A 22428-nucleotide genomic window follows, 5' to 3' on the forward strand; every position below is an offset into this window, starting at 1 on the left:
TCCACAGCTCCCACTACAAATACAAACACCCCCTCTATGACAAACACAACTCCTACTACTATAGTAGCCACTCAAAATGCCAATACAACAACTGGTGAACTAAGTGAAGAAACCTGTAGGGGAAAGAGTGATGGAGTTTACATCAACCCAAATGACCCAACTTCATTTTACAATTGTGGTCGTGGGAATATCTACATCCAATACTGCCCAACAGGTCTGATCTTCAAAGAAAGCTGCAAATGCTGTGACTGGCCCACAACTATCACAGCCACAACTGCAACACCAATGGCTACATCCACAGATGCCACTAAAACAACCAAAATTTCCACTGTTACTACCACGACACCAAGTACCACAAATCCCACAGCTCCTAGTAGCAGCGTAACAGCCTCCACAACAACATCTACCAATCCCACTACTGCAACAACCACAACTCCTGCTACAACAGGCGCAACTCCCCTTTCTACAAAGACAACTACCCTGACTACAGCTCCCACGACTACATCACCCACTACTACAACCGTGAATTTCGCTGATACAACTACAACTACAACAAACACGGCACCAACTTCCACAATGTCTACTCCAGCTATGACATCTTCGACATCAACTTCCACAACCACAGTTCCTACCACCACAACCAAAATGTCCACAACTACGTCGTCAAATCCCATTGAAACAACCTCAAATCCTATTACCACAATGACCGCTGCCAGAACACCCGCTCTGACAACCACAACTCCAACGACCACAGCAGCCACTACTAAAACCACAACTTCTACAATCACAAGCCAATTGTCCACATCTACAATTTCCACCACTCCAAAAACCACAAATCTTACTACAACAAACATGACTCCTTCTACCGCAACAACATCTCCAAAAACCACAACCACATTATCCACATCTCCATCTACAAATCTGAATGCTACAACCACAACTGCTATGAGCACAACACCCACTAGTACAATCTCTACTACAAACCCTACTTCCACAATCTCAGCACCCATGACTACTTCCACAGCTCCCACTACAAATACAAACACCCCCTCTATGACAAACACAACTCCTACTACTACAGTAGCCACTCAAAATGCCAATACAACAACTGGTGAACTAAGTGAAGAAACCTGTAGGGGAAAGAGTGATGGAGTTTACATCAACCCAAATGACCCAACTTCATTTTACAATTGTGGTCGTGGGAATATCTACATCCAATACTGCCCAACAGGTCTGATCTTCAAAGAAAGCTGCAAATGCTGTGACTGGCCCACAACTATCACAGCCACAACTGCAACACCAATGGCTTCATCCACAGATGCCACTACAACAACCAAAATTTCCACTGTTACTACCACGACACCAAGTACCACAAATCCCACAGCTCCTAGTAGCAGCGTAACAGCCTCCACAACAACATCTACCAATCCCACTACTGCAACAACCACAACTCCTGCTACAACAGGCGCAACTCCCCTTTCTACAAAGACAACTACCCTGACTACCGCTCCCACGACTACATCACCCACTACTACAACCGTGAATTTCGCTGATACAACTACAACCACGGCACCAACTTCCACAATGTCTACTCCAGCTATGACATCTTCAACATCAACTTCCACAACCACAGTTCCTACCACCACAACCAAAATGTCCGCAACTACGTCTTCAAATCCCATTGAAACAACCTCAAATCCTATTACCACAATGACCGCTGCCAGAACACCCGCTCTGACAACCACAACTCCAACGACCACAGCAGCCACTACTAAAACCACAACTTCTACAATCACAAGCCAATTGTCCACATCTACAATTTCCACCACTCCAAAAACCACAAATCTTACTACAACAAACATGACTCCTTCTACCGCAACAACATCTCCTAAAACCACAACCACATTATCCACATCTCCATCTACAAATCTGAATGCTACAACCACAACTGCTATGAGCACAACACCCACTAGTACAATCTCTACTACAAACCCTACTTCCACAATCTTAGCACCCATGACTACTTCCACAGCTCCCACTACAAATACAAACACCCCCTCTATGACAAACACAACTCCTACTACTACAGTAGCCACTCAAAATGCCAATACAACAACTGGTGAACTAAGTGAAGAAACCTGTAGGGGAAAGAGTGATGGAGTTTACATCAACCCAAATGACCCAACGTCATTTTACAAATGTGGTCGTGGGAAAATCTACATCCATTACTGCCCAACAGGTTTGATCTTCAAAGAAAGCTGCAAATGCTGTGACTGGCCCACAACTATCACAGCCACAACTGCAACACCAATGGCTACATCCACAGATGCCACTAAAACAACCAAAATTTCCACTGTTACTACCACGACACCAAGTACCACAAATCCCACAGCTCCTAGTAGCAGCGTAACAGCCTCCACAACAACATCTACCAATCCCACTACTGCAACAACCACAACTCCTGCTACAACAGGCGCAACTCCCCTTTCTACAAAGACAACTACCCTGACTACCGCTCCCACGACTACATCACCCACTACTACAACCGTGAATTTCGCTGATACAACTACAACAACTACACCCAAGGCACCAACTTCCACAATGTCTACTCCAGCTATGACATCTTCGACATCAACTTCCACAACCACAGTTCCTACCACCACAACCAAAATGTCCACAACTACGTCGTCAAATCCCATTGAAACAACCTCAAATCCTATTACCACAATGACCACTGCCAGAACACCCGCTCTGACAACCACAACTCCAACGACCACAGCAGCCACTACTAAAACCACAACTTCTACAATCACAAGCCAATTGTCCACATCTACAATTTCCACCACTCCAAAAACCACAAATCTTACTACAACAAACATGACTCCTTCTACCGCAACAACATCTCCAAAACCACAACCACATTATCCACATCTCCATCTACAAATCTGAATGCTACAACCACAACTGCTATGAGCACAACACCCACTAGTACAATCTCTACTACAAACCCTACTTCCACAATCTCAGCACCCATGACTACTTCCACAGCTCCCACTACAAATACAAACACCCCCTCTATGACAAACACAACTCCTACTACTACAGTAGCCACTCAAAATACCAATACAACAACTGGTGAACTAAGTGAAGAAACCTGTAGGGGAAAGAGTGATGGAGTTTACATCAACCCAAATGACCCAACGTCATTTTACAATTGTGGTCGTGGGAAAATCTACATCCAATACTGCCCAACAGGTTTGATCTTCAAAGAAAGCTGCAAATGCTGTGACTGGCCCACAACTATCACAGCCACAACTGCAACACCAATGGCTACATCCACAGATGCCACTAAAACAACCAAAATTTCCACTGTTACTACCACGACACCAAGTACCACAAATCCCACAACTCTTAGTAGCAGCGTAACAGCCTCCACAACAACATCTACCAATCCCACTACTGCAACAACCGCAACTCCTGCTACAACAGGCGCAACTCCCCTTTCTACAAAGACAACTACCCTGACTACCGCTCCCACGACTACATCACCCACTACCACAACCGTGGATTTCGCTGATACAACTACAACTACAACAACCACGGCACCAACTTCCACAATGTCTTCTCCAGCTATGACATCTTCGACATCAACTTCCACAACCACAGTTCCTACCACCACAACCAAAATGTCCATAAGTACGTCTTCAAATCCCATTGAAACAACCTCAAATCCTATTACCACAATGACCACTGCCAGAACACCCGCTCTGACAACCACAACTCCAACGACCACAGCAGCCACTACTAAAACCACAACTTCTACAATCACAAGCCAATTGTCCACATCTACAATTTCCACCACTCCAAAAACCACAAATCTTACTACAACAAACATGACTCCTTCTACCGCAACAACATCTCCAAAAACCACAACCACATTATCCACATCTCCATCTACAAATCTGAATGCTACAACCACAACTGCTATGAGCACAACACCCACTAGTACAATCTCTACTACAAACCCTACTTCCACAATCTCAGCACCCATGACTACTTCCACAGCTCCCACTACAAATACAAACACCCCCTCTATGACAAACACAGCTCCTACTACTACAGTAGCCACTCAAAATACCAATACAACAACTGGTGAACTAAGTGAAGAAACCTGTAGGGGAAAGAGTGATGGAGTTTACATCAACCCAAATGACCCAACTTCATTTTACAATTGTGGTCGTGGGAAAATCTACATCCATTACTGCCCAACAGGTTTGATCTTCAAAGAAAGCTGCAAATGCTGTGACTGGCCCACAACTATCACAGCCACAACTGCAACACCAATGGCTTCATCCACAGATGCCACTACAACAACCAAAATTTCCACTGTTACTACCACGACACCAAGTACCACAAATCCCACAGCTCCGAGTAGCAGCGTAACAGCCTCCACAACAACATCTACCAATCCCACTACTGCAACAACCACAACTCCTGCTACAACAGGCGCAACTCCCCTTTCTACAAAGACAACTACCCTGACTACAGCTCCCACGACTACATCACCCACTACCACAACCGTGGATTTCGCTGATACAACTACAACAACTGAAACCACGACACCAACTTCCACAATGTCTACTCCAGCTATGACATCTTCGACATCAACTTCCACAACCACAGTTCCTACAACCACAACCAAAATGTCCACATCTACATCTGGAAATCCTATTAAAACAACCTCAAATCATATTCCCCCAATGTCTAAAATAACAGAATATCAGAAATCCACTACTACCACATCTGCAAAGTCCACTACCACAGCACCTTTTACTACAACCAGCACTAAGACAGCTATCACTCTCAACACCACAGCTATTTCTCGCATTGCCACAGCACCAGTATCCACAAATACCTCTTCAAATCCCACTACAGCCACAACCTCCTCCTATTCAACACCCACTACTACACCAGCTACAACAACCACGACAAATCCCACCACCCCTTTCAACAGAACTTTCACAATTACAAAGCCTGCTACCAGAGTATCTTCCACGAAAATATTTAAAACCACACTTCACAAAACCAAATCTTGTGGACGTAGCCCGACAACTCCCACTCATAGAGTGACGACTTCTCCTACCACTACTGTGATTCCCACAACCATAACGCTGTCTACCACCACAAATCCATTACCCACTACGACATATGCAACTCCCATTTCTACACCTACAGTTTCCGCAGATGCATCTTCCAAAATCAAATCTGGACCTTCTGGCACTCCTACAACCATAATTCACAGAGCTCTTCCCACCAAAACTATGACTCCTACTACCATAGCTATGAGCGGTAGTGCTTCTACAACCACATCTGGTCGGCATAATGACAGCAGTAGTTTTTGTAAGGGAAAAAATGACGGGGTTTACAGACATCCTAATAACTCAAAGTCCTTTTACAACTGTGCCAATGGGATTACCTATATTCAAAATTGCCCGCCAGGTTTGATCTTCAACGAAAGCTGTAAATGCTGTAACTGGTCCTAAAGATTTTCTCATTTATTACTTCGCTGTTAATGAGTGGTAAAATTTAATTTAATCAACAAAAGGGGAGCATTGTTTAAAGCTGTTATATGTATGCTTTCTTATTATTCTATTCGCACATGTATAAGTTATTTTTCAGTAATGGCTATGCTTACTTACTTTTAGGTTACAGGTTGACACATAAAAACCCGATTTAAACATGTCAGCTTATATATATTCACATATTTTTCTATTAGCACTCCATTGCCATTTTATCAACATAAAACAATTGTTAATTTTACCTATTGTGTATCAAAAGCATTTGGGTATTTTTCCTCTTTTCTGTATTTTCTGGCATTATTTAATCTGAAATTACTTACTCAGTTGTTACCTATTGTGTGGTTTTGGTGTGTACCTAATCATTAGCAATTTAATCACTGGATTTTACTTAAATGAGGGTGCAGCTGTATGTAGTATACTTTTCTGTATTGTAAGCTTAGCCGTAATATCTTCTACTAAAGTAATAAATCAGTAATTAAAAAATTACAAATTATAAACTATGAATAAAATGATACATTACAAAATACCACTAATTCCCATTTTGTTCAGTTTTGTTCAAAGTTTGGTGTTGTCTATCAGGAAAGAATATGCCTAACTGGCGAAAAGGAAAAGCCACTTAAGGACATAGGAACAAAACAATTTTTGTCAAATATTTCTCATCGCCTACGGAAATGAAAGGCAAACTTACTTGTGATAAGACACGTTTGAGATTGTTGGAGTGAACAAGCCAATGCCCTTGTGTATGTGTTTTTGTCCACTATTTTTTTGTTTTTGTAATTATATTTGTGGAGTCCATTGGGAGTTAGTTTGATAACAATGCAATATATTAAGCAACTATAGATGATCTGAGCTTTTTTTAAATAAAAAAGCCAAAACTGCAATTCTGATCAGCAGCACTATAAAAAAAACAGTTTACTATAATCTTCACTTAACAATTCTAGTTTGCTCTAAACAAAAACTGTTTCATTTCATTTATCAAAATAGGTCCTATTAAATAGAAAAAAATTTATAAAAGTTGCTTCGGTGTATAAGTTGCATTTATTATTTGTTATATTTACTTAGCAAAAGAACTCAAGGCACAATTCTCAACTATCTTAAACATGATAACAAACTGTTACAGTTTAATAGCATATAAAGAACGTAGGCTGGCATAACAGCAAGCAGTATGGCCTTAAAATAGTTTCTCATCTGTATTGCTGAATCCGTTTCTCATCCTCTGTGTCGCTAATAAACAACTCTGCCAACTCCGGAGGAACATGCAGCGGTGTCTTCTCCTCTATCACGTTGTCCTCAGGCTCACGATTAGCATCAGTTCCAATTAGTCTGGACTTTCTGAAGCCAGGATGGTCTCGATTGTCACCAAAATCCATGCTGTGTTGATACATTCCACAACATCCTGAAAAGTTGCATGACACATCCTCCCGGTTGTTGTGAAGCTTTGCTCTCCATCCACGCCTCCCACAGACGATGGCCTTCAATCTCCTGTTTATTATGATGTCAAGTAGCTGGAACAACTTAGTCATGCCTCCAGGAATGAGCGCAGCTATGGAGTTGCAGACTTTGATTTTCTGTTTGTGATTTCTCATTGGTGGTCACAACAACAGAGGATGGGAATTTGGCGTTTGGCAGGATCTTACATTTAAAAATAACCATTGGTTCTCCACAGCAGCTACTACCACTCTGAAGTGGGACTTCTCGTGACCAGTTATCACCATGCTCACACTTTTGTGCCCCTTCTCCATGACACTTCAGTGTAGGAATATAAAATGTTAATTATATGATCTGGTAACACTTTGTGTGTGTCTATCTCTTTTTTTAATGAAAACAAGAAAGCTTTTAACCTTAGCCTGGAGGTCTGGTGGCTGTTTCAGACTCATCGCAGTACAAACTCTAACTGAGAAGTTGTTACGCTGCATGAAGCAGTAGCAACTTATAGGTCTGCCAGAAAAATACTAATACTCGTGTCTGGCAGTCATTGGGCATGGAGCTGTAATTAGTTGATAAGCCTCTGCCAGCAGTTCAAGAACCCATTTGTAGACTTGTTTCTCCAGTTGAGGCTATCTAGCTTTTATACAAAGATTAGCCTTTTTTCCTTTATTTTCCTACCAATAAGATTATTCCTGTTTTGCGCCAGTGCCTGACGCGTTTTTCACTCGCTCCAAACCTTTTTTCTTTATAACTTGCAGTTTAAAGTCTGCAGTATAGCTCTTTCTTTTTGGAGACATTTTCACTTGTGTTAAATTTAGAAGTATGCTTTCCTGTAAGTGTAACTTAACTTCTTCTGCGGTAATGTTTTAAATCAAGTCACAAACATGGACAGCACCATCTAGTGACTGTTTGACAAAACAACAAAATTCACATATATGTTGCTTCACAGTATACAGTAACAAGATCAGCTAGAAAATTGTGGACTTTTAGTCCAGAAAATACAGTACTTTGTCTTTGAGCATTTTACTGAAATTTTACAACTCAACAAATATCTAAATTAACTATATTTCCACAGAACATGAACAGAAAACATCACTGTCACTGTCATAATTAGATTTCCTTCTAAACATACAGTATTGTTGTAAAAAATTAGTTCTACACGTCATTTTTACAGGGTTGAATTTTTTTTAAGGCTTTTATATCTGACAAACAGGAATAAGTAGGTGTCCATTGACTCAAAGTTCTATTTCACTGGCCCATCCCAGACATTCACAAGCTGCATATAGACAGGAGAGTCTACAACAACAGAGAATAAATGCGTAATATAAGGTATAAGGTAAATTGTAAACTGCTTTTTGCAGACTTCAGACATGTTTGTGGAGAATGATTTGATAAATTATTAGTAATGACTTCCAATGGATGAATAGAGATTACCACGTTTATAACAATTTAAAGGAAAGACCTGACTGTTCTCGTAGTGCACTTCATAGATGTTAAATACTGTATTTCAGCCGGATTAAAGGTGGATGAGCACAGCACTCTGATAGCTGAAGGGTTAGAGTGCATGCTACATAACCACAAAATTGCTTGTTTGGTTTTGTTTGGTGACCTTTGTTGCATCATGAACTCTCTCTTTATCTCTTCCTGTGTTTCCTGTCTGTCTCTCCACTACTCGTTGATAAAGACAAAATACCAAGACTTTTTTTTTTAAATGTGGGTGACTAACTTCAGGAACAACCAGAATACATTAACAAGTTGACGTTGTGCTTCAGTATTGGATAACAATACCACGGTCATAGAAGAGATTACTGGTGTTGACCTACCCATTATTCAGTGAATGTAGAACTCTAGAATCAGGAAACTGGCAGAAGAAATCACTATACACCTACTACACACCCAGAATTCAACCTGTTTCAACACATTCCCTTTAGTAGGCACCGTAGAATCCTGCGTGCCAAAACAATCAGAAAAAAAAATTGTTTGTTTCCATGTACTCAGATAAACAGTAGTAGTCATGTGGTATGTTATATATTGGTCATAAATAAACAACATGCAATATCTCTAGAACTACTTTTGCTTGCCTTGTACCTCACCTGTAAGTCACTTTGGATAAAACAATCTGCAAAATGACCAAATGTAAATGTACATTTACAAAACAACCACTGTGCCAACAAAGTATATTAAATTTTATTTACAGTGTGGAACCTCATATGTATATTTCATATATGTCAACATTGCACATAAAAATACCTACCTCATCTGAAGATGCAGTTATGAAAATTATCATGTCATGTCCACCCTTCTTCTTTACTTACATGTTTGTACATAATAGTCATTTTTTCTTGTCGGTTTCTTTGTCCAACTTTGTTGATGCTTGTTGTTGTTCCTGCTATTTTGAGTGAGCTTGTTGAAACCACAATCAAATTCATTATATGCACAAACATATTTGGCAAATAAAGTTGATTCTGTTCTATTCTGCCATCTTCTGATGCATCATTGTCCCATGTCTCATTTTAAGTTGCCTTGTTGTTTAAAGGTGCTATACAGTTAAATTTGCTTTGCCTTGCCTTACCTTACAGCTAGCCTGTGAAACATTTGGTAGGAATCACACCTTGAGCTCATTTAACAGTGTATTTGGCCAGTTTACGCACTCATTTAAAGTGGCACAGAAATAGAAATAGAATGCTGTACTCATCAATATACAGTATGATTCATTTCATTACATTTTCACCATTGCTATTAATTTACATTCCTGTTCAGTACTGTTTGTCAGCAGAGAGTTATAATTGCAAGGTGCTATAGGTACAGTAGGTGTTTCTAACCCAGTTGGGTGTGTGTGTTGTTTGTGTGGCCGTTTAGGACATGCCCTGTGCTGTTGTATCAATAATTGCTTTCTTTGTCACTGAAGATTTTGTTCTTGCTTGGTTTATTTTTAACCACCCCATAATTACATGTGATTTAAATGAGGACAATGCTGATGTGGTGCTGCTCCTCCAAATCCAGCCTTGTTTTGTGCAATTATTTTCTTTAACAATTAGTGTAATTTCAAATACCTTACGTCATCTCATGACATTGCGTTAAACCTTTTTGTCTCTTAGCAACACAATTACACTTGCATCTAGGGTGTCTTGCTTATTTCTTAAAGGTTAATGTGTTCATGTAACTGGAGACTGTAAATGAAACATTGAACTTTAGAATTAATTTCATAGACATTTTCCCCATTTTATTACAACACAAAGGTCTGTGTTTGTGGAGATGTTTTATTTTAAGTACTACTGAGAAAATGAATTATGATGTGAGAGATTTCGTGGAGCAATAGGTTGATGTGTTAAAAGTTCGATAGGTTTCAAAACAGAGCACAGTATTCGTTATTATTTTAGATACCTGAAAGACATAGGATGGACTTGTAGACTGAAATGCAGAAATGCCAAATAATTTAAATTTACACTTTCCAAACGAAAGTTCTTGACTTGTAATGAAAACTGAAAGCTGATATTTCACTGACACTGTATCAGAAGCCTTTGGTACGCATGGTACAATATCTATGTAATTAGTGGACAAAATATTAGAAATCTTCAGTATGAAGCCACTCTAACAACATCAGAAAATATAGCCACAAAATCATAGACATAAGATGGTGTAGAGATTAAGGACACGTAAGGACGATGTAATGTCTCAAGTATAGCAAAGGGCCTGTGCATTTATCTTCTCTCACAATTTATAACACAATAACACAGTGTTATTTTCAACGAAAGGCAAAAATGCTCAGGGATTATTTAAGCGTTTATGCATTCTTTCGTTAAAATATTTTCTATTTTTCTGATACCTCGATATCTAATACAGTACAATTTTACACAGGTCTTTGCTATGGACATTTTACAATGTACATTTATAATTAGATTTTTTTAATTAAAAAAATTAAATTAATTAAGAACATGTTTGCTGCTTTGAATCAGGTGAAGGGTGAAACTATATCTCCTCTCGAGACAAAAGCAGTGCAGTTTCATTCTACTGTATTTCATAGAAAACAATTAGAATTAAAAGTCAAAAGGCTTTGTCATGAGGTGGTGGCCCTGTTTCCATCAACGTCCCACTTAGAACATTCCAACACTGTGTTAATTATTTCTATTACGTTCCAGAATTGTCCCCGCCCTATTAATGTTACACCCTTTCAGTTGTCTAACCAATTTAACAGAAAGGCAACCATCAGCCATCCATCAGTCACAGTAGAGAGACAGCATAAGCATCTTGCACCTTTACCTTTGTAAGTATCTATTTTCTCAGATTTTATTAAAGTACGTTGTTCTGTTTATCAGTTGTGTAGATATATATTGCAATACCAAGTCCAAGCTAACATGCTTTCTCTTTATATTTTGTACATAATGCTATGATTTTTGCCTGATTAAGCCTAAGTTTATAGTGGGTTTAAAGAAGACTTAAAGCAGTTTTGTTTCATACATACAGTCAATGAATTGCTCAAACTTTATTCATTATAAGTAGCTTATACACTAACCTGTTAAGTTCAGATCAGATCTAGCACAATCAGATACTCAGAGACAAAAGCACACAATATAAAATGTATATTTTTCTCTTGAAGCAAGAGCTTTATTGACAGTTCAGAGCTGACCAAGACTGATTTTAATTTCAATTCAGACATCGGCGCAAACTAGTTTTACTTCTATGTCTTGCAATACATACCTACTTTTATAGATATGTCATTAGAGTGAGAATGTGCTTTCCACACCCTATACTTTTGGCACTTGTAAGTTGTAAGGTTACATTTTGCACTAAATTCATTTGACCTACTTTCCTTTTTTTAATCAATGTTTTATAACATTTGGATGTTCTTAATAATGTCTTGTTTTAATAAAACCATTTGCTTTCGTCTCAAATTATTCCAGGAGCAGTTTGATCACTGATTGATTCTTAACTCATTATCCAGATTGAGGTAGGTGAAAATGTCACGTGTCCAATGAAAACAGGAAACAGACTATCATTTGGTTTTGACTAGGTGCTTTTACAGCACATACTGGCAGGAAAATGCAGTCACCATAGTCAGATATGTCACGGTTAGTTTTTTCAGTTTACTTTCAGTACAGTGTCCTCATTCTGGCATTGCAAACCAGAATGAGGACAACTACAAGCACAATTTAGATGCTTATCTATCCTAAAACTAAGACTCTTGGAAAATGTTGCATTGATGTTTGTTTGGATGTTGAAAACAACAATGGTTTCAATCTACATCTGACAATGTAGACTATGAAACTAATCTACATTCCAAAGCTTCTAATCAACACTATAGTTAAGTGTGAGAAAGGTTTTTTAATTCACATGTAAGTTTGATTCATTCAAGAAATTATGAATTTTCATTAATTCAATTATTTTCATTAATACTTGTTAGAAAATATTTTCACGTTTATTTCATATGTTCATGTTTCTTTTTGTTTGTTTGTTTTTGGGTTTCTTTTACATTTTCACCTAATTTTTCAAGTACAGGTTTTATAAGATAATTTTATAACAGGGCCTAGTGTGCAAGTAAAGATGCTATTTGAAAGTTGGTGTTAATGGCATGATCAATTTCTATCCATGTTAATGGAAATTGACTTATTCTTCTAAATATTAGAAGGCTTTCACTCTCGCAAATTTCAGTAAATATCAGGTAAAAACTGTCTTCAGGTGGGAAATCTGCCAGTGTTGTCAATAGCTAACATGTTTTAGCAAGTAGCCTAAAACACTGGTCAAGTTGGAGCAAGAAAAGAGATCAACACACAAACAATTGTAATATTTAATATTAACACTGATCATACCCATCAACAGCTATTGTGCCAAAGGAGGTTCAATAAAAACATAAAGGGTTATTTTTATTTTTTTATTTTTTTTGCCACTGCACATTAATACCCAGTCTTTGGGTAAGTACAGTTTGGAAAGTATGACTGCCAGTATAACTTCTCATGTTCTTATGTACTTCTGTTTATTCTCACAGTAACAACATGTGCAAGTTCATTTTGACTGCAGGTAAGGCGTACTAATGAAGTACTTAATGGGCTAGTTCACCAAAATCACAGAAACACATGCCTTATTTTGGTATCTAGTCATGAAGTTTTAATTTCCCCAGGTTGATGTGTAACATTTTTGTCAATATGTATGAGTGTTTGGTTTGGATCACTAGCAGCTTTAAGAAAAATAATTTAAATAAAATGAAGCCAGAAATAGCGGGTAACTGGCTGGTTAAGATGTGTTTTCAACCTAACACTTAGTTTCTCATTTTTAAGGTCTCTGTTTGATCATCGCCAGCTTGGGTAAGTTCAGCAGTCTTGCTATAAGACCAATAATGTTCCTCAGAAGTCAGCTGTTGGTAAATGAAAAGTGTCTTCAGAAACAATTAAAACCCACTCACACCATTTCCATTTCTGTGTTTCAGCCTCTTCCTCCATACTGGTGTGTAACTATGACAGCTCGGCAGTAAATAGAGCAGCCTACGGACAGTTCACGGTTTCAGATATTGATCCAAACCTGTGCACACATTTGGTCTACGCGTCTTCTGACATTGAGTTGAGTGAGCTGGTTGCCAGCAACACAGCTGACTTAGAAGACTATGTGTCTTTTAATGGACTCAAAACCAGGTCAGACCATTAGTCTATAAATATTCTAGAAATAAATAATGTTGCATTTTTTTGTTTTGTTTAACAATCAATATTATTGCTCTCACAGAAATCCACAGCTGAAAACCCTGTTGTCTGTTGGTGGCCCAACATTTAACATACAAAAGTAAGTTAATCTTAGATGCATAAACACACGTTTAAGCAGCAGACATTTTGTCCCGTCATGTAGTATTGCTGTGGTTTGCATGATCCATTGCTTCACACAAGTGAGGTAGCACGAGGTGAGATTTTGCTATTCAATTATGTCAATTTAAGTAAATTAAATATAAAACCTTAATAATCAATACAAATACAAATCAGCCACAATATTAATAATTAATTCAAATCAAATATTATTTAAATAGCCTAATTCTCGATTCACAAATTTGAGCCAGACCATTTACTGGCAGACAAGCAGGGCTCTCTTTTACAAAGCTGAAAGGGTCCTCTGCCTTCACAGGCATATACAGGGGAGTATCATCTGCATAGCAATGGAAATCTTTTCTATGACTCTTTGTGACTTGGCTGAAAGGGGAAATATAAAGACAGAGAATGAGTGAGACAACACATTTCTTTCTAGTTAGAGTTTACAAGTATGTGTGGTTCAAAAGCCACATGGAAATGAAGTAATAATGCCCGTGTTGACCCATTAACCACAGGTGGTATCATTTGACTTGTACAGATTAAAAGTTGCTTCTTGAAAATGTCAGTACCTGCTCATTGTATTGTCATTGTTCAAATGTTTACCAGGTTCAGTATGATGGCGTCAACAAAAATAAACAGAGCAGTGTTTATCCAGTCAGTTATCACACTACTGAGAAACTATGGGTTTGATGGGCTCAACCTGGACTGGAGGTACCCTGGAGGTCCAGGAAGCCAACCAGATGACAAATCGAAATTTACACTGCTGTGCAAGGTTTGATTCTAACTTCTGAATATTTTCGTCAGTCTTCAGGGACTCTCGTATATAATATGCCATAGCATATGTCATGCCATGTATGACGCTATAACCTTCTACACTTGACTGAGACAGAAACCTGATTCTGTGCTGTACAGGAACTCAGTGACGCCTTTGTGGCTGAGGGACAGCAAACCAACCGCGAAAGACTAATCATCACTGCGAGTGTCTCTGCTGAGAAAGCAGTCATTGATGCCAGCTATGACATCACACAAATTGCCACGTAATACTAGTTTAAAGTAATTCTCCCTAGACACTGTACTCACAGCTAGCCATCGTCATGTTTTAGTAAACGTGATCTATTCTATATTTTAACAGGGATCTGGATTTCATTAATGTGCTGACATTTGACTTTCATGGACCCTGGGAAAATGTCACAGGACATAACAGCCCCTTATACCAGGGATCACAAGACACTGGGAACAACATCTACTCTAACACGGCAAGTACCTGAATTTAACCATTACCAGTTAACTTTCTGAATATCTCAGAGATGTAACCTAATTCTTTTGCTCCACGTTTTAGGACTTTGCCATGCAGTACTGGCGGAACCAGGGAGCACCTTCACAAAAGCTAAACTTGGGACTAGCAGCATATGGGCGGTCTTTTACCCTCGCCTCAGCTATGACTGGTGTTGGAGCACCTGCCAGTGGTCCTGGTGAAGAGGGCTGCTACACTGGAGAAGAAGGATTCTGGGCCTATTATGAGGTGAATAGTAGTGATTTATCCCAACAGACTACTTATACAAAACGTGAGCTGAATTGTTTGTTTATATTAGTACATTCAATCTAAAGGTGATATTTTACCCTTCTTTTCAGACATGCCTTTATACTCAGGGGGTTACCATTCAGTGGATTATGGATCAGGAAGTTCCATACGCTGTCACAGAAAACCAGTGGGTTGGATTTGATAACAGTGCAAGCATTGATATTAAGGTAATCATATGATCAGTATCCAATTTGCAAATTACTGGTTGTAGACAAATCTAGTTAATACATATCTTGCCAATGTGAACTCAACTGTACAAGTGCTTTCTTCCTTGTCTTTTCATTTCTTCCTCATCCTCTCAGGTCAACTACCTTCGAAAAAACAACTTTGGAGGAGCCTTTGTCTGGTCTCTAGACCTGGATGACTTTAATGGACGGTTCTGTAATCAGAGCATTAACCCCTTCATCAGCCAAGTGCATAAACTCCTGGTTCCAGGTAACCAACATACACAGAGTGGAACATTTTTATGAATGTGATTTAATGTCTTCAAATATAAAAAATAATATCAATAATCACCTTTCATTGACTTCATGCTACTTTTTATTTCACAGACAGTGAATGTTTGTTCTTTCTATTTTGAAGCAGCTGTGTTCAGTAACAGTAATAGATGTGATGTTCAAGTACCTGTTGAGCTGTTATCACAATATTTGACTCCAATTCTTTTTCGGATTTTCCAGACTTCCCCAGTAAAACAACTACAGCTCCTACAACTACTACAACTACAACTACACCTCCCACTACCACAACTACAGCTCCTACAACTACTACAACTACAACTACACCTCCCACCACCACAACTACAGCTCCTACAACTACTACAACTACAACTACACCTCCCACTACCACAACTACAGCTCCTACAACTACTACAACTACAACTACACCTCCAACTACCACAACTACAGCTTCTATTATTATAACTACACCTCCCACTACCACAACTACAACAACTACAACCACACCTCCAACTACCACTGCTACAACTACGACTGCACATCCCACTACCACAACTACACATCCCACTACCACAACTACAACTACACCTCCTACTACCACTACTACAACTACACCTCCCACTACCACAACCACAGCCCCTACTACAACTACCACTGCTACAACCACAACACCCACTACCACAACTACAGCTTCTACTACTATAACTACAACTCCCACTACCACAACTACACCTCCCACTACCACAACCACAGCCCCTACTACAACTACCACTGCTACAACCACAACTCCCACTACCACAACTACAACTACACCTCCCACTACCACTGCTACAACTACAACTGCACCTCCCACTACCACAACTACACATCCCACTACCACAACTACACATCCCACTACCACAACTACAGCTTCTACTACTATAACTACACATCCCACTACCACAACTACAACTACACCTCCCACTACCACAACCACAGCCCCTACTACAACTACCACTGCTACAACCACAACTCCCACTACCACAACTACAACTACACCTCCCACTACCACTGCTACAACTACGACTGCACCTCCCACTACCACAACTACAACTCCCACTACCACAACTACACCTCCCACTACCACAACCACAGCCCCTACTACAACTACCACTGCTACAACCACAACTCCCACTACCACAACTACAACCACACCTCCAACTACCACTGCTACAACTACAACTGCACCTCCCACTACCACTGCTACAACTACAACTGCACATCCCACTACCACAACTACAACTACACCTCCCACTACCACTGCTACAACTACAACTACAACTACACATCCCACTACCACAACTACACATCCCACTACCACAACTACAACTACACCTCCCACTACCACTACTACAACTACACCTCCCACTACCACAACTACAACTACACCTCCCACTACCACAACCACAGCCCCTACTACAACTACCACTGCTACAACCACAACACCCACTACCACAACTACAGCTTCTACTACTATAACTACAACTCCCACTACCACAACTACACCTCCCACTACCACAACCACAGCCCCTACTACAACTACCACTGCTACAACCACAACTCCCACTACCACAACTACAACTACACCTCCCACTACCACAACTACTACACCTCCCACTACCACAACCACAGCCCCTACTACAACTACCACTCCTACAACCACAACTCCCACTACCACAACTACAACTACACCTCCCACTACCACAACCACAGCTTCTACTACTATAACTACACCTCCCACTACCACAACTACTACACCTCCCACTACCACAACCACAGTCCCTACTACAACTACCACTGCTACAACCACAACACCCACTACCACAACTACAGCTTCTACTACTATAACTACAACTCCCACTACCACAACTACACCTCCCACTACCACAACCACAGCCCCTACTACAACTACCACTGCTACAACCACAACTCCCACTACCACAACTACAACTACACCTCCCACTACCACAACTACTACACCTCCCACTACCACAACCACAGCCCCTACTACAACTACCACTGCTACAACCACAACTCCCACTACCACAACTACAACTACACCTCCCACTACCACTGCTACAACTACGACTGCACCTCCCACTACCACTGCTACAACTACGACTGCACATCCCACTACCACAACTACACATCCCACTACCACAACTACACATCCCACTACCACAACTACACATCCCACTACCACAACTACAGCTTCTACTACTATAACTACACATCCCACTACCACACCTACAACTACACCTCCTACTACCACTGCTACAACTACACCTCCCACTACCACAACCACAGTCCCTACTACAACTACCACTGCTACAACCACAACACCCACTACCACAACTACAGCTTCTACTACTATAACTACAACTCCCACTACCACAACTACACCTCCCACTACCACAACCACAGCCCCTACTACAACTACCACTGCTACAACCACAACTCCCACTACCACAACTACAACTACACCTCCCACTACCACAACTACTACACCTCCCACTACCACAACCACAGCCCCTACTACAACTACCACTCCTACAACCACAACTCCCACTACCACAACTACAACTACACCTCCCACTACCACAACCACAGCTTCTACTACTATAACTACAACTCCCACTACCACAACTACACCTCCCACTACCACAACCACAGCCCCTACTACAACTACCACTGCTACAACCACAACTCCCACTACCACAACTACAACTACACCTCCCACTACCACAACCACAGCTTCTACTACTATAACTACAACTCCCACTACCACAACTACACCTCCCACTACCACAACCACAGCCCCTACTACAACTACCACTGCTACAACCACAACTCCTACTACCACAACTACAACTACACCTCCCACTACCACTGCTACAACTACGACTGCACCTCCCACTACCACAACTACACATCCCACTACCACAACTACACATCCCACTACCACAACTACAGCTTCTACTACTATAACTACACATCCCACTACCACACCTACAACTACACCTCCTACTACCACTGCTACAACTACACCTCCCACTACCACAACCACAGTCCCTACTACAACTACCACTGCTACAACCACAACACCCACTACCACAACTACAGCTTCTACTACTATAACTACAACTCCCACTACCACAACTACACCTCCCACTACCACAACCACAGCCCCTACTACAACTACCACTCCTACAACCACAACTCCCACTACCACAACTACAACTACACCTCCCACTACCACAACCACAGCTTCTACTACTATAACTACAACTCCCACTACCACAACTACACCTCCCACTACCACAACCACAGCCCCTACTACAACTACCACTGCTACAACCACAACTCCCACTACCACGACTACAACTACACCTCCCACTACCACAACCACAGCTTCTACTACTATAACTACAACTCCCACTACCACAACTACACCTCCCACTACCACAACCACAGCCCCTACTACAACTACCACTGCTACAACCACAACTCCCACTACCACAACTACAACTACACCTCCCACTACCACAACTACTACACCTCCCACTACCACAACCACAGCCCCTACTACAACTACCACTCCTACAACCACAACTCCCACTACCACAACTACAACTACACCTCCCACTACCACAACCACAGCTTCTACTACTATAACTACAACTCCCACTACCACAACTACACCTCCCACTACCACAACCACAGCCCCTACTACAACTACCACTGCTACAACCACAACTCCCACTACCACGACTACAACTACACCTCCCACTACCACAACCACAGCTTCTACTACTATAACTACAACTCCTACTACCACAACTACACCTCCCACTACCACAACCACAACCACACCTCCCACTACCACTACCACAACTACACCTCCCACTACCACAACCACATCAACTACCAGACCTGCTGGACCATCAACCACCTTCTGTAAAGGAATGAAAGATGGGGACTACGCCATCCCTAGTGAACCACATTCTTTTTATAAATGTTCCAATGAGATTACCTATATTCTGCGATGCCCAGCAAATCTGGTCTTCAACGCTAGCTGTGATTGTTGTCAGTAGTAATATTATTATATCATTTCACTGTCAATAACTGGGGCTGTTTATTCTTATCAACAAACATGGTACATTACCAAAACTGTTATATGTATAGTTTTTCATATTTTTCATGTGTGAAAATGGTAAATAAGGGTCAAGCTTACTCTTTTCCACCCTCACTAATCTAATACTTTGACATTGGATTTATGCATTCCAGCACAAACCTTTTTCAGAGCAATCCATCAGCATTTTAGATAAATATTAATGAAATGTTTTCCCATGCATGTTTGTCAATATACATTATTTATTATTCTAAATATTATATTTATCAATGTGTGATAATAGGAGGTTATACTCGCAATGACACAGGCACTGACAATTACTGTCCTGCTGTCTGTTATCTGTAGTTGTGCCTAAACTAGTTGCGTTATTTCATCTTAAGTGCCTTACATGCTTGATTGTTGTTGCACATGGCATTGTTGGTATGCGTAACCATATCATATGGTTGTGTTTTTGCTGCTTCATATTTAACATTGGTATTATTGACTTTGTGTTACATGAATAAACAGCTGTTGCATGTTGCACATAACATAGACTATAAGTCTAACTTAAATAAATACTAATAATCAAATACTGCAAACTTAATAAACCAGTAACTATAAATTTTCAATAACACAAGTTTCTCACATTTTGTTTCGTTTTGTTCAAAGTTGCATGATGGTGTTCTTAGCCAATACGGTGTTTATAGGATAAAAGTCAATATCCAGTGGAAACAAACAAAAAGAATAAGCCATTGAAATAAAAAATATAATTTAAAATGAAGGATACAGCAGAACTGTTTCACTTGTTTTAATTTCTTGACACCAGATCAGCCTATGTGAGATAGGCTATGTGAGATGTGTTTTAATTATAAATACTATACTATGTAGTAATTACTAAATATAAAGTCAGTCCTTAGAAGATTTTTGTGAGAAGTGTTGTTGCTGTGTTCATTAAGGGTTTATATCCATTATATATTTTGTGTACATTGGTAGAGCTCATTTGGAGAATAACAAGATAACAAGAATGTTAGCGATAAAGAGACTAATAAAGTAGTAAGTAGACCTTCCTTTAAACCAAAGTTTGTCAGCTTTAACATTTATGTTTGTATCTGAAAACTTAATTTAATAAATGTTTCTATCTGCAAAACATTCTCTTTCAGAATTGCAATTTTGTTTTCATCTCACTGACTTTTGACATGTTCGCTGGGTGGTCAAGTTTTATAACCAAACCTCAATAAGACACTAAAGAAACTGCAATGCAAAGACCGAAGATACAAAGACAATACAATACAAATACAGAAACATGTTTTCAGAGAGCAATAAAATATACATCTGTAGATGTTTACACACATTTAGGACCCTTGTTGTTGGTCTGGAGACTCAATAAGTTACAAAGTAAAAAAGTTAAAAAGTAACACGTTTTTTAATTGTTTTAACCAACTACATGTTATATACACCTTCAGTGTATTGAGCTCTCAGTCTTCATTTCCTGAACTACAGCCACCTAATGGAGGATTTTTTTTAATTTCGAAAGGATTTGCTCAAATGCAAGGAAAAATGTAAGACAAATCTTTGTCTGCAGTTGGAAGGAGAGGAATTGGATGATGCTTTTGTGTGTGTGTGTGTGACAGTTTTTTTTTTTATATGTTTATCCACAGGACAATAAAAGAAAAAAAAAACTCTATCCCTGATAAAAACCAACAGTCATTTTGCAGTATATAACTATATACTCTATGTATTTATGTAGAAATAGAGCAAATGTGGATTCACAAAATTTCAAGTATGTACCACTCAGCTACACCTATATTTTGCAGATTTCATTGTAAACAGATACACAGTTTAGATCTTACTTAAGACAGTAACATAATGGTGATTTAATTTTAGCCTCAACATAACCACAAAAAAGTTTAATACGGTTATCCAGTTATTTTGGTGAAAAACAAAACATCTTTGAACATTAGCATTTGTGACTTTCCAAATACATAAATTAACATTTGTTTTAATAGAAAACATAACCCTGTTCTATTACATTATCTTCAAAATATATCTGTTGCTGTAAATCAGCATTCAAATTAAAGTAAGGGTTTAGCTCCCCCAAAAGAGACCTGAGGGTGTCAAAAATAATAGATAACTGAGCTCTTCTTCTATTATCATTTTGTTGAACTAAGGTCACAGTCCTAAAAAAAAGTGATGTTAATTTCTCTGACATTGCTTAGAAAACTTTGTCTGCACAAGCTCACACCTTTCACATTCTTTAGTTGCAAACTAAACAGTTGAGCATTCACCGAAATGATCGCACATGATCGCATTTAATGAACAGCGCTCTTCCAGCATGTTCATGCACAGCCCTGGGTATGGTCACCTACAGTTTAAAATGGGTACAGGGATTTAGAACATTAAACAGACTCCCTCGTCATAGGTGTGCATGTATTCAAGCACACTTTCCAAC

At 39.6% G+C, this 22428-nt stretch overlaps 1 protein-coding gene and 1 long non-coding RNA gene across 2 annotated transcripts; both read left to right on the top strand.

Annotated features, from left to right (window-relative positions):
* Window positions 1–11238: 11238 nt before the first annotated feature.
* LOC113166993 lies at window positions 11239–13016 on the top strand. The gene is made up of 3 exons (XR_003299250.1): window positions 11239–11271; window positions 11909–11955; window positions 12991–13016. It is a non-coding gene; the product is annotated as an uncharacterized LOC113166993 (long non-coding RNA).
* A 960-nt stretch (window positions 13017–13976) lies between these two features.
* LOC113167208 (mucin-2-like) lies at window positions 13977–20715 on the top strand. The gene is made up of 9 exons (XM_033326039.1): window positions 13977–14564; window positions 14705–14829; window positions 14925–15048; window positions 15132–15314; window positions 15425–15541; window positions 15677–15809; window positions 16052–16117; window positions 16988–17445; window positions 18733–20715. The coding sequence occupies exons 1-9, from the start codon at window positions 14352–14354 to the stop codon at window positions 19960–19962; spliced, it is 2649 nt and encodes an 882-aa protein (XP_033181930.1). The 5' UTR covers window positions 13977–14351; the 3' UTR covers window positions 19963–20715.
* Window positions 20716–22428: the final 1713 nt, after the last annotated feature.

The sequence above is a fragment of the Anabas testudineus genome, chromosome 7 (genome assembly GCF_900324465.2).
Source record: "Anabas testudineus chromosome 7, fAnaTes1.2, whole genome shotgun sequence".
NCBI lineage: Eukaryota > Metazoa > Chordata > Actinopteri > Anabantiformes > Anabantidae > Anabas > Anabas testudineus.

Bases quoted from the DNA above. Each gene is read 5' to 3' on its own strand.
- LOC113167208 (XM_033326039.1), top strand. From the start codon at position 14,352: ATGTCAGTACCTGCTCATTGTATTGTCATTGTTCAAATGTTTACCAGG. The intron at 14,830-14,924 runs GTAATACTAGTT...ATATTTTAACAG, and splicing joins GACATCACACAAATTGCCAC to GGATCTGGATTTCATTAATG. The intron at 16,118-16,987 runs CAACTACAGCTC...CTACCACTGCTA, and splicing joins AACTACACCTCCCACTACCA to CAACCACAACTCCCACTACC.